Source organism: Pelophylax lessonae (genome assembly GCF_965119305.1).
Source record: "Pelophylax lessonae genome assembly, chromosome: 4".
Taxonomy (NCBI): Eukaryota; Metazoa; Chordata; class Amphibia; order Anura; family Ranidae; genus Pelophylax; species Pelophylax lessonae.
In genome coordinates this window covers 100,581,979-100,607,691 of record NC_138771.1, presented here as the reverse complement: position 1 = coordinate 100,607,691, position 25,713 = coordinate 100,581,979, and the positions used below count along the sequence as shown (strand labels likewise).

The following is a 25,713-nucleotide window of genomic DNA, read 5'->3' as shown; positions in this document are numbered from 1 at the left end:
TCTCAATCAAGCTTTGTGCTCAAGAGCAGCACTGCTGCTCTCTCTCTCACACAGGCACAGAGACAGCAGCGGGAGCCATTGGCTCTTGCTGCTGTCAATCAATTCCTGAGAAGGCCTGAGAGGACTCTGTATGTTTAAAGAAGCACATAGCTGGGCTCGGAAGCATGCTTATTGCTATGGGGGTAAACACAGTAGGAGGAGGGGACAGCGCCAGGGAGGGAAACCACAGAAGAGGAGGTTCAGGGGCCACTCTGTGCAATACTACCCCACAGAGCAAACGTGTATAACATGTTTATTGTTTGAATTAAAAAAAAAACCTATCTTTACAATCACTTTAATCTCTTGGCGCCGCACATATGCAGCTCGGCTTTTTTCTACGGGGCTGCATATCTGCGTATCTGCCTTTGAGCTCCTGATTCTGGGTCACCTGATCGCTGTGATACCCTTTGATTAGCTAATGATCAGTAACTGTGAAGCCCACCTCTGTGTTCTCTCTCTCTGAATGGAGGAGAGAGATATTTCATCCTTACAGAGAGAAAAAAAAAAAAAAGCAAGTGTAAAAGAAATAACTAACTAAATAATAATAATAATAATAAAAAAATAAAAGAATCTATGGTTTGATCTAGGTTAGTGCTAGGGTTAGTGTGTGGGTCCAAGTCCAAGAACAGGGTAATTACTTTATGGACAGGATTTTTTTTTATTATTATTATTTTTTATTATTAGTATCAAGGTACAAACAACAAATAGCGCACACATTTGTGGTATCGCTGTGATCGTCAGGAGCAGGGGAATTTTGGGTTGTTCTTTGGTAGAATGGTATGGCAGTAGCCAAAAATATACAGCAAAATTTAAAAAAAAATTATTATTTTTGGCCAGTTTTCTGACGATAATAAAAACAAATAAAATCAGGAGATATCCATTAGCATTTACCACCAAATGAAAGCCCAATTTGTCCATAAAAAAACACAGTAAAATCCACCTAGAAGCACAAAGTAGTTGTGATGATATGCACGGTTTTAATAACACATGCCAAAGTTACAAAATTGTGCTTAGGCTTTAAGATTTGTTTTACCCTTAGGGGCAAAGGGGTTAAGCAAGGCCACTGTATAGTACTGCCAAGCAAAAATCTGTGCCTTAAAAAAGGATGAACAAATAAAGCTGCCCCCTATGTACACATATATTTAAAGGTTTTACAAAAATATATATTTTTTTAAACATGAACACTTATTAATTACATCATTTGCTTTAAGTGGATGCAAATATTTACATACATTTTTATAGTTTCCCTAAAAAACCTCACCCCACATATAAATGTCACTTTTAAAATGTAATTAATGTCCAATAAATTCACCAGTAATTCCTTATTGAACAAAATAAGCCCACAGAAAAGGTCAGATTGCCCGACAAAATACAATCAAAGTCCCCTTTCTCAGGCAGATAATCAGCAACGAGTTGCTGACATGGTCTATTTCTCAGAAAGTCTACAAAGCATCCTAATTCCTGGGAATTATTAGGTCAAAATCAGAAACCTTGAGAGGGGAGCTGAAAAGATTAGCTTATTACATGTTGTTGTAGTAACACAGCGTCCTTTAGAAAATGTAAACCCAACATTTAGATTAAAGTCACAACATTCAAAAGAGAAACTAACAAGACCAATTTGGAAATGGAAAAGTCTTCAACATCAACAAAACAGCTATTCTTTCAACCGATATACACTTGCAAACAAATATGAATGGGCTATTGTGTTTTTGAATGGGCAGAATTCTTAACATGGCTTATAGCCTAGCAGTCAGTGTTACAACCTATAACAATGCAGCGGATGTGTCCTTTATACATAATTAGAGTATTACAGAAGAATCTTATGTACTTATGGTTCATACGAAAAGGGCAAGGGGCAAAAACAGTAGACCCAGACATTTTTTTTAAAAGGGTTTCTTTTTTTTTTGCAATTTTTTATACGTAACAAGAATACAAACAATAAAACATAGCACATTCTGTACTACAAAAAAGCTCTCCGTAGCTAAATTCGGTCAAGGAACTAATTCTTCCTCATAGGAGTAAACCAATGCATAGGTTAAAGTAACATGCTAGCAGACAATCTGGCGTTATAGAGAGTCTGCTGGCTGGGGATCTCTCCCATTTTTTGACAACTGACAAATTTTATACAATTTTGGGACTTGCTCTGCTATGATAATTTTAATAACTTAATAAAAAAACAGGATAGGGTGTTGTAAAATTGATGGAGATGTTTAATTGGATAAGCTTGTCCACTGTGCTCAAGATGTCCTTGAACCAAACCTGTTCCTGGGTGTAAAAGGATTATAGGACAGCTGGCCTTTTTGGGCAAGGACCGTTATTAGATTACTTCAACAAAGTTGGTATGCGGTGGGTACAAGGAGCAAAAGAATCTGTTCATTTTGCATGGAGGGGACTATATATCCCAATGCCAAAGCCCTCTTCAAATCTGAATTCTCTAGGACAGGGCTTCCAAAACCTTTTTGGGCCGAGACCCACATCTGAATACAATTATTGTTCCGGACCCACTTGCTTTTAATTGAATATTGTAAAGCGCTACAGAATTTGTTGGCGCTATATAAATGCAAATAATAATAATAATAATAATAATGCATATTTTAAAGGGAGGGGGGATGTTAAAATAAAAATATCAATTTACTACTTTTCGATTTCTTATTGAATACACTTAATTAATATATAAATAAATATAAGGCTATATGGTACTCACCCTCCTTCCTCTCCCAGCGATCCACAGTGAAGTTGAAACCCCTGTTTGCCCTCTCCCGGGCCCAGCAACCCTCACCCAGAGTTTCCATGATGAGGAGCTCTATGCTGGTCTTGGTGTCCTGGCTCTTCTCCTTCAAACCCTCTGGGGTCACAGAAGCTGCCATGAACTCCTGACTCCGCCAGGCCACCTGGTCCTACTATGACACAGAGGCTGCTGTCTCTGCCCACTATAGCTGAGAGAATCCCGCCGCCAGTCTAGCCACAACCGCTGCCGCCAGCAGGACTGAGGAGCTGGCTCTTCACCCCATGAACATAACCTACATAACAGCCCACATACATACTCACTGATGCAAGTATCCTCCTCGTGGGAAATGCAGACCAGCCTCCGTAAACTGCGTGGGCGGGGTCCTGAATCCATCAGGATTTGACTGCTCTGGCTCTCTGTAATTTGCGCGGGCTCGCAAAGCACAATTTAGGCGGGTCCACTCTTAGTGATTTCTGGCTCATCGCGACCCACTCAAACACAGCTCGCGACCCACCAGTGGGTCCCGACCCACAGTTTGGGAACTCCTGCTCTTGGATAAACATGCCTATTAAGGGGATATACAAAATGTGGCTCTTCTTTAAGACACTGAGGAGCCTATTTATATTTATAATTTTTTTTCCAGACAAGATTAACACATTTTCAATTGAATTTATTTAAAAAATGTGAATTTTGGATGCAAACTTTACTAAAATGAAATCTAATGAATGCACACAACTCAGCCATTTGAGTTTATCTTTTATAATAATCATTGTTTTGAAATTATGAAACCCTGTGGCCATAGAAATATTCAAACATTCAAATGTAAATTGTTCAGGCCAAATACCCGAAATAGTCCTACTTGACATTTAAACTAGTAAGTGTAATAAAAAAAAAAGAAAATTAAAAAAAAGGTATTCCTGCAGAAACATGAGTGACAGCTTGGAGGAGTGGTCCCATGCCACTTCAGCCCCTGGCCAATTCTGACACTTCTGCAAAAATGTAATTATATTTGTTAGAAAAATTACTTAGAACCCCCAAACATAATATATATTTTTTAAGTAGAGGCCCTAGAAAATAAAAGGTGGGTATTGCAATCTTTTATGTCAGTGGTATTTTTGCAGCGGTTTTTCAAACAAATGTTTTGGAAAAAATACACTTTAATGAATTTTAGTGCACACAAACAGAATATAATAACCAATTTTTAGGTAAAATATAAAAGATATTGTCACATAAGATAATGTCACGAAGAGTAAATAGATACCAAGCATGTCACACTTAAAAAGTGCACATACCAATGGAAGGTCTTAGGAGGGGGCTCCTTATGCCCCTTGTAAAAGTGATCCCGTGGCTAATTAGTCGCTACGTTTACTTTTACATAAAAGATTATTTCTGGCTGAAAAAACATACCAGAAAGATTACTGTAGCTGCAGCCATCATCCTGGTATAATCCCTTCAACGTAGGGGTGTATCACTGAGGCTGAAGTGGCTAGGTTCTACAGGCTCTACAGGCAAATATCAAATGCTCTACCATACTGGATGGCATTCTGCCAATGCCTTCCCTTCACATTACATGATGTTTGATCTGATCAAATAGGTCATCCCATACATGTGATTGCACGTCAAAACAATAAACAGTTATTGGTCACTCTACCCACTGAGTCGGTTAATGAAATAGCTCTGAAACCTGATGCTTTATCTATATAGGCATCAGGCTGGTGTTGTTTCAGCAAGTTTTCAACAGTAAGGTCTGCTGTGATTGAGCACAATAAAGTGCAGTGCAATTTGTTGGAACTGGCATGAACAAAAAGGCCTGGAATTTATAGAAAACGTAGACCTGGTATTTGTGGAATGTGGCTTTGATGGCTTTATTTGACTTTCTGATGGCTTAAAACTTGAGAATTTCCAGATGACGATTTCCCGTTCTTATCTAAGCATTGGTTATGTTATATATTTCAATAAAAGTGACAATCCTTCATGAGAACAAACCTCAACCACAAAACAAGATTTAGTAGGAATAAATTACCTTTTTAAGTACTTAGAGGATGAGAATTATTTTCCACCAAAATGTAGGCCTCATAAGAACAGTGTACAGGTGTATGCAAAAAATAGAAAATGTTATATATTTTGCATATGCTATACTCCTGTTTACACGAACACTGGCAAATAACCATGTACAGCCACGCACAGCCATTCATTTCCATAGGTGTCTGTTTGGAACAACTAGGCTTTCTCTGCAGGAGAAATATGCCAGAAATGTTGTTGCAGGGCCTTAGGTGCCTTTGTACAAGAGACCCTATTTACAGAATACCTAGGTAATCTTAACGTGTCAGCAAGAAAAACTGCAGAACAAAATTATAAGTTATAATTCAAAATCTTAAAAACATCTAAAAAGGTCGACAAAATGCTGCATGATGAGTCTAATGGGCCATACACACTATAAGATTTTCTGAAGACTTTTTCCTTTAGACTTACCAAAACCATATAATATGAGGTCAAACCTAAACACTTTCAATTTGTATGCAATCTGGCAGGCCCTTGCACTACATAGAAAAGGTAAATCTGAAGGAAATCTAACCACAAAAGTTGGATAGTGTGTATCCAGCTTTACATTGGGCATATATTGAACGACTGGAGATAGACACACATATAGCACTTATATTAATAAAAAAAAAAAAAAAATCACATATCCCAAAAATAAAAGGATTATTCCCCATGTCAGGACATGGCAGTGTGCAAAAAACAAACAATTAAATGTACAAAAGAATGCATGTGAACACACATAAAAAAGTGCATAAGAGTGAGTCAAATGCCCCATCTCGAAGAGGAAGACCCCACCCTGACCCTCCAGGGAGCAAAACTTCTGACAGGGGTAAGTCATGCTAAGGTCAACCTAGCTTAATTGCCCAATGGCCCCGCTACTCATGGTCAGCCAAAGTTGACCAGCAGGTACTAGAAGGGAGGCTCTTCTGAATAGAGACCCACTGCCAAGGCAGGGGAAGAAGGAACCTGAAAAAACATGCCAAAACCACAAGCACAAAAAGGTGAATATATAACCTTCTAAATAATAAAAAAGTAAATGCAGCGCTATAATGCAACATTACATGAATTATATATATATATATATATATATATATATATATATATATATATATATATATAATGTGCTAGTGAAGCAAAACCAAAGTCCAATCACATAAAATAGTCCATATTCCACAGTGAAAAATATCAGTGAACTGATATGTGTGCAAAGATATTGAGTCCACCATCATTTAAATACACTCACCAAAAATGAATAGAAAAAAAGCCTTGATTACAATCCCACCGAGAGCTGGATACCCTTTCTGTTCTACAAGGACGTTCCCTTGGTCACGATGTACTGGGTGTGCTCAGAATCAGAAGGAACCTGATAGCCATAAATGGCTAGGCCTTACTGTCTACTAACAAAAATTTCCATAATCTTGGCCAAAAAGTCTAGCTCATGAAGGCATTGTGCAAAAAGCTTTAGTGTTGTGGCTGAGTGCCATTTCTCACAGTCGGGTCCAATAACCATAGTGATACTCAGAACACCTCCAGGATACCACTCCTAGGGGATGCTTAACACCATGGGCTCTGTGCCTTCCCAGTCCTGGCTAAACCAGGAAGCACTGCTCAAATTGGGAAGAACCAAGCAACTCGGAATCCTCCACCAGGAAATTACTCCCAGCCTCCACTGCCCAGGAATCCTCTGGCTTCTATTACAAAGGGAAGATCCCAACATACCAGCAGGGATACTATAAAGCCAGCCATCCCAACCACAAGGAAACATATTATGAAGTACTTTTTGGAGAACACAGATCCCCATTCACATAAACTATTTTTATATTATTAAAGTTTAACAGATCCTGAACAAGGAAAATCTATGCAACAGAGCACGGCTTGCACCTGTAAAATCTTTTTTACACATCTAACCCTTATGGTCTTTTTTCTATTTAAAAGCACATTTGTTAAAATATCGTATATCTATTAAGAATTTGTAAACGTTTTATGGTTAAATAATCCAGTCACTAAAAAGAACTCTACAGGTGATTCAATGCTTATCTGTCTTTGTCAAGTAGAGCTTACCCAGGTCAAAAAGCTTCATACTGTATAGAACTTCAGTCTACATACTTGCCATTTTTCCGTACACAAGATAAGGTACAAAAAGCGTATTTGACATCTGAATAGCAACACCCTTGCAAACACTACCAGTGAGTACTAATGGTGACATTCTAAGGAATTTAAAACTATGAACACTTTTTCTTAAAGGAAACCTATCAGAAACATGGGGGAGCCACTAACCACCAAGTTGGAAACTAGGACACTCATCTATAAGCTTTACAGAGTTACTTCAAGAATACTTGCTTTAAAAAAAAGAAGCAGCAAGTGAACTCTTACCTGAACCTCTCCTACAATTTGCACCAACAAACATCACTTTGCAAAGAAACTCAAGCTGAAGTCTCTTTAGAAACCAACACTTCCAGAATTTGATCTCCTGCGTCGGTGTGAATTAAAAAGAGCAGTAGGGGACATGGGTGATTCCGAATAATTTTTTTTGAAAGCATCAGAGCAGTGTTTGGCCACAGGGGTAACAGGTGAGGGAAGTTACCTATTTCAAGGTACAGTTTTCTTAAGGCAAGTTTATTTACGCAACCAGGTTCCTTTATGCATGCAATAGAAATGTTTTTAAACATTCCCAAAAAAATGTCAAATTGTTCATATGCAACTCAACAAATCACCAGTTCATTCTTCTCTACGTGGTATGGATGGAGGTGGATTGGACTGCAGTATTTATACAGTAGGGAAAATCATTTTTGATCCTCTGCACATTTTGTAAGTTTTCCCACTTACAAAGAAACAAAGGCTCTATAATTTTTATCATAGGTGCATTTTAAATGATAGAGACAGAATATCAACCAAAAATCCAGAAAAAACACATGCTACACATGTTATAAATTGGGTTTCAGTTCAGTGATTAAAATAAGTATTTGATTCCCCAACCGACCAACAATAATTCTGGCTCCCACAGACTGGCTACAGTATGTGCTCATTTGGTACACAGATGTCAATTTAGGAAGGTGCTCCAAACGACAACTCGTCATGTGTATAAAAGACACCTGTCCACAGAATCGCTTTCTTTCATTCAAACTTCACCATTACGGGCAAGATCGAACATCTGCCAAAGGATGTCAGGGAGAAGATTGTAGACATGCACAAGGCTGGAATGGGCTACAAGATCATCAGCAAGAAGCTTGGTAAGGAGGAGGAGACAACTGTTGGGAGTGATTATTCGCAAATTGAAGAAATACAAAATAACCATCAATCGCCCTCGGTCTAGAGCTCCATGCAAGATTTCACCTCATGGGGTAAGGATGATCATGAGAAAAGTAAGGGATCAGCCCAGAACCACACAGGAGGAGCTCGTGAATGATCAAGGCAGTTGGGACCACAATTACCAAACAAACTATTGGTAACATAATACGCTGCCATGAATTGAAATATTGCAGCAACCGCAAGGTTCCTCACCTTTAGGAAGGCACATGTACAGGCCCATCTGAAGTTCCCAATTTCTTTTTTTTTTTCTTAAAGCCCGTGGCGTGTGAAACACACTCAAAAGACTTACACCCGGTGCATAAAAAAGTGCACACACGCAAACGTGGAAACACAAAAAGTGCACAGGGTGTGCGAAATGGTCTTCCCTCCGAAGAGGTAGGACCCTAAACTCGATCCCCCGGGGCGCAAGACTCCTGACAGGGATTTAAGGTACTTACTATGGTCTGTCTGGCCGAAACCAGACAAACCCCATTCTCCAGGGGGACTGCCGAAACAGCCCACCCCAAGTACTAGGTGGGGCTCCCCCGAAGAGAGACCCCATGAGAGAGGGCGAACTAAGCCAAAGGGCCATATCCACTCCCTCCCAAGACTCAAGGCTGGGCCCGAGGACCCACACCCTACAAGTCGTGCAAGAAAAGAAGAGTGAAAGTGCAGTGACACTACAACAAAGAAATAAAAACCCACAAACATAAAAGTGGGGGAAAGGGAAGTGGGGAAAGTGCGATGGTGCCATGTGAGGAACCAAGGCAGGCCTTCCGGCCGGGAATAAAGAATTCCATCTGAAGTTGCCAATGAATGTCTAAATGTTTCAGAGATGGATTTGGATTAAGTGCTGTGGAGTCAGATGAGACCAAAATTGAGCTCTCTGGCATTAACTCAACTCACTGTGTTTGGAGAAAGAAAAATGCTGACCATGACCCTAAGAACACCATCCTTACAGTCAAGCACAGAGGTGGAAACTTAATGCTTTGGGGCGGTTTCTCTGCTAAAGGTACAGGCTGACTTTGCCGCATTGGGGAGCCAATAGACTGGCCATGTATTGTAAAATCTTGGATGAGAACCTTCTTCCACCAGCCAGAACACTTAAGATGAGTCATGGATGGGACTTCCAGCATGACAATTAACCAAAACATACTGCCAAGGACCCCCAAACATATATATTGTTTCAGCAGAGACCCTAGGGAATAAAATGGTGTTGAACATTTTTTTTGTCACACGATATTTGCGCAGCAATCTTTCAAACGCGATTTGTTTTAAAAAACACAAACACTTTCATTAATTAAAAAACAAAAAACACAACATTTACCTCAATTTTTGGTATAATGTGAAGGATGATGTTACGCCGAGTAAATAGATACCCAACATGTCACACTTTAAAATTGTGCACACTAACTTCGGTACTTACAAATCTCAATAGGCTACACTTTAAAAATGTTATTTACAGGCTACCTGTTTAGAGTTAAAGCGAGCACGACCTATGTATAAGTTCGTTTCTGCACGCAAGCAGGCTGGGACTGAGGCGCTTTACATTTTTTCTTTTGTGTTTGTTTATTTTATTTTTTTTACACATTCCCTTAATTTTGTTTACTTTTTGATCACTTTTATTCCTTGTAATAGGAATAGGGCGTGACAGGTCCTCTTTATGGTCCTCTTTATGGAGAGATCTGGGGTCTATAAGTCCCCAGATCCCTTCTCTTTGCTGGAAAGCCTGAGATTTAAAAAAAAAAAATCGATCTTAGGCTTTCCAATAAATAAAATGGCAGTGTTTACATCTGCCGGCGTCGGAAGTGACATCATGACAATGGCTTCTGGCCTCTGAGAGTCATTGAGATGACCAGGAGCCATCTGGTACTCGGTCAGCTCTATGGTAAACTTCCATCGCCACCGGGTTTATTCTTCGGCTCACTGATTGCACAGGTGAGACTGGAGAAGCACCCCCCAGACGCCTGTAAACACAATCAAGCAGCAAAACAGCTGGTATGATTGTTTTTACGGTGAAGGGAATTGCCAGCTGAAAACAAAGATATCTGGATGATGCCTGCAGCGCCACTTCAAGGGACGTCATACCCATGATGGCTTTCCGGGGGAAGTGGTTAAAATACAAAGTGGTTAAAATACACCTATGATAAAAAATTATAGGCCATTAATTTCTTTGTATGTGGGAAAACGTACAAAAACTGCAGGGGATACAATAATTATTTTCCCCACTGTAACTAGCATAACCACATTTCTGAAAAACAGTTGTGCCGTATTTAGCTAGCATTAGAACAGAGTGGTCTTACATAAAAATATACATTTTACAAAATATTCTGGCTTTTTTATATTTTTTTGGGTGGTGAGGAAATACAGTATTTAGGAGATTTAACTTCAGGCTTAAAAAATAATTTATATGTGTTTCTGGCCTCAGAATAGCCTCTGAAATGCCATAGTACTCAGAGCAATGCCTATGAGTCATTTGTCCACTGATTACCTTCAAGCTATCCTCATAGTTATAACAAAGCACTTAAAACTGTAGAGCACAATTAGTAACTATGTAATTTACCTCCATTGTCTCTTGAAGACTCTCTCGCATCTTTTTCAGTTCTTTTTCATATTGCTCTTTTAGCTTATCAATTTCCTGATCATGAGTTGACACCTCTTCTTTAAGTGCTCCCTTTAAAGCAGTGAGTTCTCGTTCTCGCTTCCGTAATAGATCTTCTTGTTCTTCTTTTGCCATTAGCAACTCTTGAACTCCTTGTTTCATGTGCATGAGTTCCTGAGAAATTCAATCATATGGACTAGATTTAATAAACATGATGGAACCCTTAATAACAAGGATCCAGAATATAATAATCCTTTCATAACAGTCACCATTTGGTATATGTAGATGGGATGAAAAACTAAGATATACATATATGAAAAGCTTTACATCACACCACTCTTTCAGATTATCACTGAAGCCTTTTGGTTGCACCCTACTACACTCATTTCATTTCATGCTGGGTCTTAGGTATGACCATAAGGACAAAATAAATGTAAGTGCTCACAACTAGCAGAAGCTTGTATTGTTACTTTACACTAGTAAAACAAGTTCAGTGGTTGTGACCGATGATACATCTGCAGCTTCATAATATGAAAGTCCTTGCTTTATGCTTCGTCCCTGTAAGGCTGTTAAGCCTGTGCTAATACCAAAATGCACTGCTCCTTATTTCCATTCTCCAATGACTGGACCTATTCCAGTTCCTTGGACTGCGGAGTTTAATACAATATAGGCAAAATGTACAACACACATTGCCTAAATTTGGTTATTAGCAAAAATAAATAATAATAGCAACAGGATTTAACATTATAAAAAATAAATAAATAAATAATTGGGAGAAGGCAACAGGTGAGCACTCAATAAAAGCTGATATTCAGCAAACACAGCGATGTAAAAAGAAAATACATAAAACTGCAGTAGGATTACTTCCAATTTAGAGTATAAGATAAAAACAAAAAAAAAACTTGAGATGCAATTTGATGTAGTAGCAGAACCTACTAGCTAGCTTCTAGAGGGATCCCACAGATATTGTAAATGCATAGTTACATTGGTCCAAGCTGCACCAATGTAACTACATCTGAAATGCCATACCTGGAATTCTTCTTGAAGCATCCTTAAAATGATCATTATTGACATAGAACTATTTTATAAAAAAACAGCCAGCTAAAATATTGTCAGAGACTGCCTTCGTATGGCCTAGGCAACAGATCCACATTAACAAAAATAAAATCTAGGTTTTCCTAGCATGCCAAAATAACAATTACGAAAAGTAGAGGAAATAAAAATGCAACTTGAGATTTTTGATTATTTGACTTGCACAGAGATCTGATTCATACAAAAAAATGGTAATTAGAAGTTAATATTTCTCTGTACTTTTGGTCCAAAAATACCACTGTGATCCAAAACACATTAGTATAATTTGTAAAAATAAAAGTTCGGACAAGCGAGTAGACACAGTGTTCCCTAACACAAGGTTTTTTATTATTCAATCACTCTTGTGATTTACACACTTCAGTCATGCTACACAGCCAGGAAGATCACTGTATTATTTCCTGACTCCGCTTTACTGATCAATTGTCCAGTGAGCAGGCTGGAGGCACCGAGGTGATAGAAGGAAGCTGAATTGCTGAACCAGTAAATAGTTGTATTACCTGCCTGGCTAGGCAGTGTGTCTATAAATTGCAAGACTAGCGGCACAAATCCTATGCCAAAAAAAAAACAGTAAACATACAGTGTGTAATCAACCTGCGTATTTATCATTTTGTGCAACTATAAGAATTATACATAATACTATTCCAGTCCCTATGGTTTCTTTTTTTGCCATAATAGCTTTCGTATGACCTGGAAACTGGGTGTGTAAATTAAAATATATTTTAAATGTAATAAATTGCAGCAGCATTAATGCAACACTACAAAACTGACCTCTATCAAAGCCTCTCTTTCTCCATCATCAACAACAGAGCGCTTTGCATTGTCCAATTCATCATGCATTTCTGACAGTTGCTCTTGCAGGTCTCTAATTTCAGTCTGGTACTGCTCCTGCTCCATCTTCAACTCAAATAATCTGTCAAAGAGAAAACAAATGAAGGCTTTTGCGCTCACAGTATTTTGTAACTTACAGTACATGTACAAGAAACTTACCAGAACAAAAAAAACTAAAGGCTCCTTCATGGTTACTTGACAAGAAATGAAAACTACCAAGGTCCCCAAGGCATCAGACCCCCCAAATCAATACACATAAAAAAAAGGAATAAGGAAAGAAAGTGGACCTAAAAAAAGATGTTGTCTTAGAAGATTGCTTTTTACTCCAACCATCCAGCACACCAAAGCGTCAGCAAATAAGCATGAATTATCTCCCATCTTGAAGCATTGCTTAACACTTTGTGGGTGATTGGACTAAGTAGCTGTTTTAAAACCCTGTTGATTTGAGGCATCTCCCTTTGCCAAGAACAAAAAACTCTAATGAAGTAGGTTCTTAGTAAGGGTTTCTTTTTTCCGTGCCATTATAAGGTAGGCCTTAGTAATAGAGAGTTTGTTCCTTGTAGTTATCAAAGTTTTTAATGGCTGTTTGCCTTTGCTATCATAAAGCGCACAAAGGGTGTTGCGTTTGCTTTTGTGAGATACCTTTTTTTGGATGCATGATTACAATAAGTAAAAACAGTACCATTATGTTGAATATGAGAAAATGCATGCTTGGAAATCTTAAAATATAGAAAGTTGCAAAGATTTTCCCTTGGGACTTTGAATGAGGTGTGACACGCCCAATGATACAATGTAAAAAGCAAGTTTATTGGAACATGCAATGTCAGCAAGTAAACACAGACAGGTACCATATTGTGAAACAGATTTGCAATGTTATAAATAGTATATTAATATTCATGGTCAAGTTCAGTATTCCATAGAGCAAGCCATGATAGGTATGAAAATGCATCCTGGTAATCCGACGCGTTTCGTGAACAACCGTTCTCTTCCACAGGGGTTGATGCGATACATGGTTTCTAGGATATAGACAATTTGCAGCATGTAATAAAGATAGTAGATAATGTTATGCTGATGCAAGACACTAAGTGGCCACCAAGGGGCCCATACTTACAAATCTGTTAAAAGAAATCGCATGCTCATGATCCATTGGCTGCCACTGAGAATGTCTATCCCGGGAGCTGTGGGCCTGAGATCCACAAGGGCCCAGCAGGACAAACAGGGCCAAAACACAAGCACAGACCAACATAGTGTGGCATCCACGGAGATGGCTAGAGGAGACATATCTATGTGTCAGACTCATATCTAAAGTGTTTTTGAATAGTAATATCAGAAATCAGTACAAGGAGTATAATACTGTGTAGTAAGTAGGGTTATCAACTGGCAACACTAAGAGTGAGCCTGAGTTAAAAGTATATATAAAGAATCCGCGCTTAGGGTATACTAGATTCCTAATATAGCTGGCTGCAGCCTACCACTATAGCTATAATCCTGGGATGTATAGTAAAATTGAAAAGATAAAGGGGAGGTATGTGGCGCTGCCTATAGCTTCCTGATTGGTTAAGGTAAAATGTTTAAAGTGCAGTAGTGCAAATAAATATTATGTGACCTTTTAAATCAATTAGTGAAGGTGAAATAACTTGATGAATCCAATATTGAAAAATTGATGCTAAATAAATTAGTGAATAAAGCTAGACTAATATTAATCAAAAAAAAAAATGTGTCATAAATTATGGCTGTAGAAAACTGTATACCAATTAGGTGATGACAAAAAATCAAGTGAACAAACCGTGATTCTGTATAGTGATGTGAAGTAAAAATAATCAAAATATATAAAGAATTAATAAGGCTACAGGACAGCGCTCAGGGCTAAGAGGATCGTCCAGGGAGTCCTAAGGGGATCCGGAGGCACTAGAGGCGATATTATACCTAAGGCCTGTTACCCCTGCAGGGGTAATTATTTCTGGTGAGTGCGGTCCTGGGGACACGGGGAGCACAGAGTGATCACCTTAGTCGGCACCCCTAAGAGATGTATTGAAGCACCTGCACTGAAGTCACTTTTTTGGGAAATTGTCTCTCTTTGCACAGGAGCTACTTGTGGATATTAGATCATTACCATATTTATGATCAATGTTCTATGGGATATAAGTTATTGGACACTTATTGTTGGACTATACATATAATTTTTTATCCTATTTATTGGGAGTTTTTTTATCATATTGATTGAGAGTGTCTTTTGATATTTATTCTTGTACTTTTATATCCCATGCCTTATATGGGGTTCCCTGCTGCTTTTATATTGTGTATCTCTTAGCCTGTTTTTAACTAGCATCCTGTTGGTTTTACACTGTGATTTACCTAGTTGCATCTTAAAATGCATACACAGAGGATTTTCACTTACATCTACTTTTTATGAATACTAGTGATATTTATAATAATTCTTTATATATTTTGATTATTTTTACTTCACATCACTATACAGAATCATGGTTTATTCACTTGATTCTTTGTCATCACCTAATTGGTATACAGTTTTCTACAGCCATAATTTATGACACATTTTTTTTGATTAATATTAGTCTAGCTTTATTCACTAATTTATTTAGCATCAATTTTTCAATATTGGATTCATCAAGTTATTTCACCTTCACTAATTGATTTAAAAGGTCACATAATATTTATTTGCACTACTGCACTTTAAACATTTTACCTTAACCAATCAGGAAGCTATAGGCAGCGCCACATACCTCCCCTTTATCTTTTGAGTTAAAAGTATGTATCTAATGCTCAGATTAAATGCTAAAAGTGATCAATAAAGCAAGAGAGTATCAATGATGTGCGATTAAAGTTAAATGAAATGACAAAACAAGAAGCAAACCAAATAGCCCCAGGGGCCAGAGGCCTCAAGAAGGAAAGGATAGTGAATTGAAGTAACCTACCTAAGTGAAAAAATTTATAATTGTTTATTAGGTGGAAGACACCTGCTGCCAAATCATGGCTTTCTGCATCCACTGGACCCTATATATTTTTTGCATTTTTATACTTTGTGCCATTATGGCTATATGGCTATATTGTTATATGATGGGAACTTTCCAACCAATTTTCCCATGCCAGATATAGATGGATTATATATATATGTCTCCTCTAGCCATCTCCGTGGATGCCACACTATGTTGGTCTGTGCTTGTGTTTTGCCCTGTTTGTCCTGCCGGGCCCTCGTGGATCCCAGGCCTACAGCTCCCGGAATAGACATTCTCATCGGCAGCCAATGGATCATGAGCATGCAATTTCTTTTATCAGATTTGCAAGCATGGGCCCCTTGGTGGCCCCTTAGTGTCTTGCATCAGCATAACATTATCTACTATCTTTATTACATGTTACAAACTGTCTATTTCCTAGAAACCATGTATCGCATCAACTCCTGTGGAAGTGAACGGTTGTTCACAAAACGCGTCGGATTACCAGGATGCATTTTCATACCTACCATGGATTGCTCTATTAAATACTGAACTTGACTATGAATATAAATATACTATGTATAGCATCGCAAATCTGTTTCACAATATGGTACCTGTCTGCGTTTACTTGCTGACATTGTATGTTCCAATAAACGTGTTTTTTACATTGTAACATTGGGCGTGTCACACCTCATTCAAAGTCCCATGGGGAAATCTGTGCAACTTTCTATGTTATGGAGGGATGGAGGTGCTTCACAGGGTGCATCAGGGCATATTTTCTTATTGAATCCTAAAATATAAATTTTGTGAAATACTGACAGAAATTTGGGAATTAAAGTTGGGTTTGTATAGGAAAGCACCAACAGTATCTTTCAAAAAAAGGGCTAGGGCTCATGGACTCCAATGAGAGGGGTGAAGGCTAAAAAGAAAAACATTTTGAGTGTGATCGAACATGACTTGTCAAGTCTGCAATTGTTCAAAGAGTGGTTTGGCTTATTTTGAAGAATCCCTGTTAACTCTTAAAACAGATGGATCAGAATGCTGTGATATATTTAAAAAAATCAGTATTCCATAAAACAACTTTAGGTAAAAAGGAATAGTTGGATGTCTGGACCTTAAAGCATAGGCAAGGTAAAGGTTTCAGAGAGGGCTAGAACATTTATTTGTAGGCAACGATCTCTTTAATCCAGGGGAAAAAAAAAAAAATCGCATTTGCTTTATTCCTAAGAAGGAAACTATTCTGATCAAGGAGTTGTCTGATGTGTAAGAACCCATGTTCTTCAGCAAGCAGGCTTTTTTGTATTCCCTGTATCTGTGAATCAGACCATGGGAAAAAAAAAATCTACACCCCAATAAAATTGACAATGAAAGTGCTCAACTTTCTTAACTGAACACTTGAGATCATTAGGTCTTGTTGACAAGTGGCTTAAATACTTATCCTTGATTGACTCTCTCATTATTGAAGTCAAACATTTCTCTCCAGAGGGTGCTTGACTCAGAAAAATGTTCGCGTTCCCTTCAGGGTCAAAACAGCCAGGTTTCCAAACATCTTTCACATTTTAGTAATCCTTTATTTTTTTTTTTTTATTTATGAATCCAAAAATATTTCCCTCAAAGGGAATTCCACAGATCTTTGTTTTAGAAGTGTATTGGTCTGGATCTTGAATCATAATGCACGTTAACTGGAGGAAATCAGATTCCACCTATTATTCTGACTGCTTCAGGACTGCATCTACATGGGCACGAGCTTTACTATGTTTTGGCTGAAGCCAAAAAAATAATGAAAGTGCAATGCAATTTTTACGCAATATGGAATATATCCATGCCATATCTGAAGACATCGCATTCGATTTCATGAGATTTTGGAGAGAGCTGCATCTAAATCTTGGTAGTTTTTTTTTCAGAGGTGTGCATAATCTTCTTACTAGATAAAACAAATGCCTTTTTAAAACTTCAGAAAGTGTCCTTCCATTCAGTACTGATAATGTCCTTTGGTTGAAATGCATAAGCAGTTGTTACTTTATGTTCAAGATAAAGTCTTAGTACTTTCTGACCAGATGCAGCGCTATACGTACAATACTATGGTTATGGATTTGGTCTCTGGGTGAAGCTAGTAGATAGTGAATTGCGCTGAGACCCTTTATCATATCCTGTACTTTTGATTTATATTTATATATATATATATATATATATATATATATATATATATATATAAACACACACTATGTGTGTGTATATGTTGTCATAACTACAGTATATGCATATTTATAGGAATAGTATACTTGTAAATTAGGGCATAACAGGATAAGTGTTCCTTAAATGATCACAAACTCAGTATTTCTAGAACTTTGTGTCTGTAAAAATTTTTATGATGTTTAATTATTGGTGTGAATGAAAACTTTTTGCCTTTAATTGAGGTTGTATGTTTACATTTTTCTCGGGGCTATGTTTGGAACTTTAAAATCCTTTTTCCTCTCTTTTTTTGCCGTTGATGCTTATCTTGGATGAAGTGCCAACTGAGCAAACTATATTCCCTATATGTGTATTATATCCTGTTGTAATTGAAGCAGTAGACATACCAGATGTTGATCAGTTTGCTGACATATCTATATAAAACATATAGATTTGATAGACATTTATTACATTCTTATGCGGAAAGTTTGTAGATCCTGGTGATGTCCTCAAATGTCATAAAATGATGCCAATCTTTGCCATCCAGTGATACAGATGAACTAACCAATGGTTTACCTGGTACCCTTATGCTACTTAAGAATCAAATAAAATGTGTACTGATATTTATTTTTTATATTTTGAAAGATCAGGTACTAATACGATTAATAAAATCATCAATCTTTTTTTTTCTGTAATCATTTCATCTAGTTTGCACGTAATTAGATTTGGGGTAACGGTGCCTTGTCTTTAACAATTTAAGTATTGCTCTGCAAAATAGCTTCACGACACATATACGAATAGAAAACCAGCCTGTGGGATATTTGCAAGTTAAAGTATGTTTAGCATCAGCAAAGAGAAAGGCATGTAAGAAAAAAATATATATGTATGTATGTATGTATGTATGTATATATATATATATATATTTAAAATAATGTGTCTGAAGGTTAAAAAAAAAAAATTTTTGCTTAGTATAACTTCACTGCCCACACAGCTTTATAATTATCCCAGTAGTAGCTTCAAGCAGTAAAAAAAAAAAAAAAATCTTTTAGAAGCAGGTTTTTATGACACATCACTTTTTAAGCCTTCCTATGCCGTATATTAAAAAAGTAACAGGTCCACTTTAAGATATGCCTTTGATGGCTAAACACCTGAGCTTCCCAGTACACTTGTCAATTACTATACCTGACGCAAATGACTGAAAACAAAGTACAAATGTTATACAAAACCCTGGGAAAACCAGACATATATTACAAAAATGTCATCATGTTTAACCGAAAGCAAATCTTACTCTTCTAGATGTTTTCTTAATTCTTTCTCACTCTCCCCTAGTTTCCCACGAAGAACCAAGTTTTCTTCCATGCTATGTTCAAGTTGTTCCTGGATGTCTTTCATGCTTGCCTTTGTTTTATTGTTCTGTTCTTTGTTGCTTTCTTGACTCTAGGTTCATGGCATGTAAAGTAAGTTTTAGTAAAGCTCTGACACAAACAGTTAATATAAACATATATAAAAAGGATGCACAAACCGTAACACAATAGCGAGATCAAATATCGCTTAAGGCAGTCTACCTTCATACCCAGCTTATTCTAGTAAAGTCATGTTCTTCTATCAATAAAAGCCTTTATTAACTGTAAAGTTTTAATTATTCGGGTTTCACTGTACTGCCTTGCTGATGTATTAAAGTAAACCTGTAATGAGAAAAATGTGGGCTGCCACTACCAACCTTTTAAAAATCCTAGTTTCTTGGCTGTCATGCCCTTTGTTGATCAGGAAATAAGAGAAAAGTCATAGGTTCTGATTTGCCAACCAGTTTGGGGTCAGTAATTTAGAATGCATTGAAACCAAATGGTTAAGTTTGCATCCAGCCAAATATAATTTTCAGTAGGAACGGCTAGGCATAGAAGCCCCCATATTTCTATCTTGACAGACTTTAGAAATACACAACATAAAAAGCAAAAATCTACCTACTGCATGCAATTCTGAATACTTAGCATTCTACTATAGTCCACTTTAACCGTTCTGGATTGTGAAATGGTGGAAACAAAACAGCTGTCAGTAGTACATCATCTCTTGGTCTGGACTAGAGAGACTACTTTAAGTTACATATGCTTGCTCCAGAGTTCTCTTCTTCACTAACTGTCAGCGAGTATAGAAGATGCCTGCCTAAATAGAGTCTACACCAGGGTCGTCCAAACTGTGGCCCAAGATGGCTATGAATGTGGCCCAACAAAAAATCGTAAACTTATCTAAAAATGTTAATTTTTGGGGGGGAATTTTTTTTTTAAAATGTGTATACTTAGCGAACACAAGGCCAAGTGAGACTCTCCTCCTTATGAGTGGACCCCATTTAAAGTCCTTTCAGAAGGGGCCGCACAGCGGCGCGTTCTGTCACTGGCTGTGTCCACGAGACATAGCCGATGATTGATCAGTGTACCGTCTCCCGCCCACTACCATGTGACCAATCACAGCAGATCACATGGAAGTTGGAAACAATGGATGGCTTCCTTTCATGCCATCCATTGTGTATAATTGTGTTGCTAGCTGTGATTGGTAAATGTAATCACATGGTACAGACAGAGCCAATCACAGCCCATCTGTCCCATGTGATTAGTTCTGGCCAATCAGGCATGTACCACAGTTTGTGGACTCTATACCTTTCCTACAGACTAAATACTATACACTGATTTGGGTTATTTTCACCAAAGAAATGTGGCAGAATAAATTTTGCCCTACATTTATGAAGAAAGATTATTTATTTGCAAAATTTTATAACAGAAACAAAGAAAAATGCGATATGTTTTTCATAGAAAAAAAAAAACCTAGTGGTGATTAAATTCCATCAAAAGAAAGCACTAGTTGTGTAAACAAAATTACAAAAATTTAGTTTGGGTACAGTGTTGCATGACTGCGCACTTGTAATTCAAATTGTGACAGCACTGAAAGCTGAAAATTGGCCTGGGCAGGAAGGGGATAAAAGAGCCTGGTATTGAAGTGGTTATTAGACTTTTATAGATTTTATCTTACCAAAGAAAAATATCCTTCTCTTTAAAATCACGCCTTATTCGTGTCATCGGTTTTCAGAACCACCTATATTTGTGAGCAACTATATTAAAGGATGAAGCACACAAAGGGCAAATATAGTACCAACATATCGGATGAGCACCTTGAGAATTCTTTGAGAATTGCTACTACATCCATCAAACCAGATATTGATGCGTTCGTTTATCACAAACAGTGTCAGATAGCGCACTGGTTTTAATCTGCCCTCTTTTACTTAAAAAATAAATAATGAAGTTTTATTGCTTCATAGGTAATAGGTACATTATCTATATCAGTGATCGTTAACTTGTAATCTGCCCGACTTTTTCTGCTCATCAGCGATCCTTATTGTTCGTGTATTTTATGTGTGGCCCAAGACTATTCCTCTTCTTCCAATGTGACCCAGGAAGGTCAAAATATTGAACACCATTGGTCTACACCAGGCATCACTAAATGGTGGACCGTGGGCCGGATGCAGACCAAGTCACTGTCTCATCTGCACCGCCGTGGTGCCGGTTCTTAGTTGCCGTCGCTGCCGCTGTCATTAAAGTTCAGCAGCCAGGGGACAATGCTAGACAGAGATCGGGAGACAAAAGCAGATTTGGATGGAGGGCAGAGATTGTTGGAGTTCATTTTCAAAGTGTCCCACCAGGTGATTAGTTGTTAGGATGAATGACGGTCCTAGCAACCAATTACCCGCTGGAACACTTGAAAAAAGTTAAACTCCTGCAGCTCCTGCCCTTAATACTGAGCTGAGGGGCTGTAATGTGAATGGGGGAAGCTGAGAGGGCTGCAATGTGAAGGGGGAAAAGAGCTTTGGGGGAATGCAATGTGAATGGGAAGAGCAGAGCTTAGGGGGGCTGCAATGTCAATGGGAAGAGCAGAGCTGAGGGAGCTAAAATTTAATTAGGTGGAGAAGACCTGACGGGGGCTGCAATGTGAATGGGGGGCAGAGCTGAGAGGGGCTGCAATGTGAATGGGTGGAGCAGTGCTGGGGGGAGCTGCAATGTTAATGGGGGCAGAGCTTAGGGCGCTGCAATATAAATGTGGGAAGAGCTGAGGGGGGCTGCAATGTGAAAGGGGGGCAGAGCTTAAGAGTGCTGCAATGTGAATAGGAAAGAGCCGAGGGGGGGGCAATGTGAATGGGGCAGAGCTTAGGAGGCTGCAATGTGAATGAGGGGGCAGAGCTGAGGGGGTAAAACAGGGGCAGAGGACACTGCCGTGGGGGATGTGAAGGTGGGAGCAAAGGACACTATGGGGGGGGGGACCGGGGAAACTGATGTAAAAACGAGATTGTGATTTCAGAGGAGGGGTCTGTGATGTGAATAATTTGAGTCATCGCACAAACAGACGATTAATTCGGACCTCAGCTGGAAGAGTTTCATTGAGCAAAGAGTAATTTCTGCCACCCAGATAAGTTTCCACTGACATTAATTTTCTTTTTATCTATTTGTAAAAAAAAGGGGATTCTTCCAAACTGACCACACATGTAAGGAACATTCTTCCCACTGACCACACATGTAAGGAACATTCTTCCCACTGACCATCACACTAAAGTGCAAGGAGCAGCAGATATAGTAATAATTAACAGGGGTTCCTTGAGAGAGGAAAATTATTTCAAGGGTTCCTCCATGATAAAAAGGTTGGGAAAGTGCTGGTCTACACAGACCAAAGTTTTTGACGGTCACCAAATAAATTGGCTTTTCCAATACTTTATGAATAAGGTCCCTATAGATTAAAGTTGGGGCAAGAGCTTCACATACATTATGTCTTCTGTTAAAGCCAACATTTATCAACTGGAACAATATTATATTTTTTTTAATTTAGTTGAGAAGTTTTAAAAATGTATATAAATTTTCCACATTTTTTGCCCAAAGATACATTTAAGCAACCAAGTCCATTAACACTTGCCTCATTATGAATTCCTAACACAGTCATATTGCATGATGATGCCAAGGGAAGGCATTGGAAATTAAATTCCAACACTTGTCCAACAATCCTAACATAGGAATTGTGATTCCCTGTCCTAAAATTATAGCCTATGCCTGCCCAAAGTGCTATGTTTAACCACTTGACCCCCGGAAGATTTAACCGCTTCATTTTTTCCCCATATAGAGCTTTACTTTGGTGGTATTTGATCACCACTGCTTTTTTTTTATTTTTTGAGCCATAAACAAAAATTTCAGGTGTGAATTTAGGCAAAAATTCTGACTTGAATTGCACCTGAACTGGTAAACGAAAATGCACTGGACCCCAGGCTGGAAACCGCAACCACACATATGTAAACCCAGCCTTAAAAAACAATATTTTTTACTTTATGCTATAAAACATATCCAATAAAATAATTTTTAAAAATCTAATTTATTCATAAATTTAGGCTGATATGTATTCTGCTACATATTTTTGTTAAAAAAAATCCCAATAAGCGTACATTGAATGGTTTGTACAAAAAGTTATAGCATCTACAAACTATGGGATATATATATATATATTGGATTTTTTTTTCTACTAGTAACGGTGGCGATCAGTGACTTATAGCGGGACTGCGCTAGTCTGACACTTTTGACACTTTATGGGAACCAGTGACACTAATATAGCGATCAGTGCTAAAAATATGCACTGCCACTGTACTAATGACACTGACGGGACTGACGGGGAAGGGGTAAACCTCCCTGGCGGTTTGATTATGTCAGGATTTCTGTGCTAAAAGCAGTACATTGTTTTGCATGGAAATCTGTTTTATATTTTAAAACTCACCTTCCCCTGCGATCCCCCCGCCATCTTCCCCCGCCGTCCACTCACTGTCCTCCCAGCCGATGCCGGCACCTGTCTTCCGGTTCCCTTCCCTGTGAGCGTTGCGACGCAGGGGGGGGTGAAACCGGCTGCAATTTCGAAAAATGTAAATACACCAAATGACATGATACAAAGCTGTGATCCTAATGGATTACACTGTATCATGCCATTTCACCGGTTCTTTGTGCCTGGAAAAGAGAGAATGACCATGGCATCCAAAAAGCGTTCTTTTTGCGCAAAATCGCTTTTAGACTAACTGGAAAACAGCGACAGCGAAACGGACTTGGTGCAATAAATGCATTCTCTCTCGATATATATATATATATATATATATATATATATACTGTACCAGCCTTTTTTAACCAGGGTGCCCAGGCACCTTGGGGTGCCTTGATGTTTCTTCAGGGGTGCCTTGGCAAAATGCCTAAACATTGAAAAATTGCATACAAGTCAGCAGGTGGATCAAGCCTGCCATTTAGTTACACAAAGCCACGGTTTTTATTATGCACCAGTACGACTTTCTAGACACTGGCATCCTAACAACCAATGACATCATCAGTTAATAAGGAGAATGTCTGTTGCCTCCACAGCATCCTTGTTTGACCCTCCTGTGCCCCTCTCCCTCAGCACTACGGTGACATTAGCTGACTGATGGAGAGAAATTGAGGGAGAAGAGAAACATTGGAATACTAGTCAGTACCAGTGTGCAAAAGTGTATTTGCTTTGGAAGAATAAATCACCTCTGATGTTGGGGACGTTTCTGCATTGTGTAAAAATATTCAAATAGTATTTACATTTTAGAATGCAGTTCCCTGAGACTGTCCAAAATTTTAAAGGGTGTCTTGAGATTGTCTATAATTTTAAAGGGTGCCTCAACTGAAAAAAATGTTGAGAAACACTGATATAGACCAAGACTTTGTCTGCAGTGGAATGAGTGGAAAGAAAACAAAGAGTCGTACATTGTTTGCAATAGTTATTTGGCGCACCAAGCAGCCAAAACAGATCTTGTACATAAAAGCTTTACAGAAAGCCAACACTTGTGTTACTTTCATAATGGACTATTTAATTTGTATAGAAAAACATGCACATGAACATGGGAAGTTATAGTGAAAATAGATTTGTACCTTTGTTTGGTCATCAAGGCGTTTTTGGAGGGAAGCCAGCTTCCTTTCTAGTTCACTCTTCTGGTCGGTCAAAGCTTTGATTTCTGCTGTTGGATCTGGACTCTAGAGGGGAAGAAAGGAGCAGATGAATTTCATTTTATACAACCCACATATAACAGCCTGAACCATTAGAAACTTTGGTGAAGCATAAGCACTAGTTCAACTAGTATAAAGTTTAAAAATATAATCCATTCAGTTTTACAATGCATTACCTACTGTAACCAAAGTAACAACATCTGCTTGCTCAGACAAAGTGTATCCAAATCCAAAATTTTAAATCATATATTCATTCCACATTGAATTTCAATTATTTCTGGCTGTCTAGGCTAAAGCCCAACTCTGGGATCAATTTAATCACCCCCATCAGGGGGATGGTAGAAAACCAGTGGTCTTACGGTGCTATAGCTGGATTACCGATCCCCGTCACCAGAATCCACCTTGGTAAGTCCTACACATTTACTCCCTTGAATACAATGTTTTCACTATGGCCTAAGAGTAGGCATTGCTGTGTCACACATTTCACAGAGCCTATCTTTCAACTACAACAGCGCTGAAAGGAGGAGTTTCAGGAGGTGGAGTCAATTCAAGAATTGCTGCTTTCAGACTGCAAGGTACCATGGGATATGTAGTCTTTAGTAATGGAAATTAACCACTTGCCTACTGTGCACTTAAACACCCTTCCCATCCAGGCCAATTTTCAGCTTTCAGCGCTCGCACACTTTGAATGGCAATTGCGCGGTCATGCTACACTGTACCCATATGAAATTTTTATCATTTTTTTCACACAAATAGAGCTTTCTTTTGGTGGTATTTAATCACCTCTGGGTTTAAGACAGAAAATTTTTAAAAAAAAATTTTCTGTGAGTAAATTTTGAAAATAAATTTTTCTCCCTCACTGATATGCGCTGATGAGGCGGCACTGATGGGCACTGATAGGCTGCACTGATGGGCACTGTTGAGGTGGCACTTATGGGCACT

At 38.3% G+C, this 25,713-nt stretch overlaps 1 protein-coding gene across 2 annotated transcripts in view; it reads right to left on the bottom strand.

Moving 5' to 3' along the window:
- Nucleotides 1-25,713, bottom strand: part of CGNL1 (cingulin like 1) — a 191,895-nt gene that overhangs the window by 89,137 nt on the left and 77,045 nt on the right. For both annotated transcript variants that reach the window (XM_082254053.1, XM_082254054.1), the window contains exons 5-8: nucleotides 24,697-24,798; nucleotides 19,032-19,180; nucleotides 12,558-12,699; nucleotides 10,659-10,871 (exon numbers count right to left, since the gene is read on the bottom strand). In XM_082254053.1, the coding sequence (XP_082110179.1) occupies nucleotides 10,659-10,871; nucleotides 12,558-12,699; nucleotides 19,032-19,180; nucleotides 24,697-24,798 (606 nt within the window). The remainder of the gene's footprint in view (nucleotides 1-10,658; nucleotides 10,872-12,557; nucleotides 12,700-19,031; nucleotides 19,181-24,696; nucleotides 24,799-25,713) is intronic.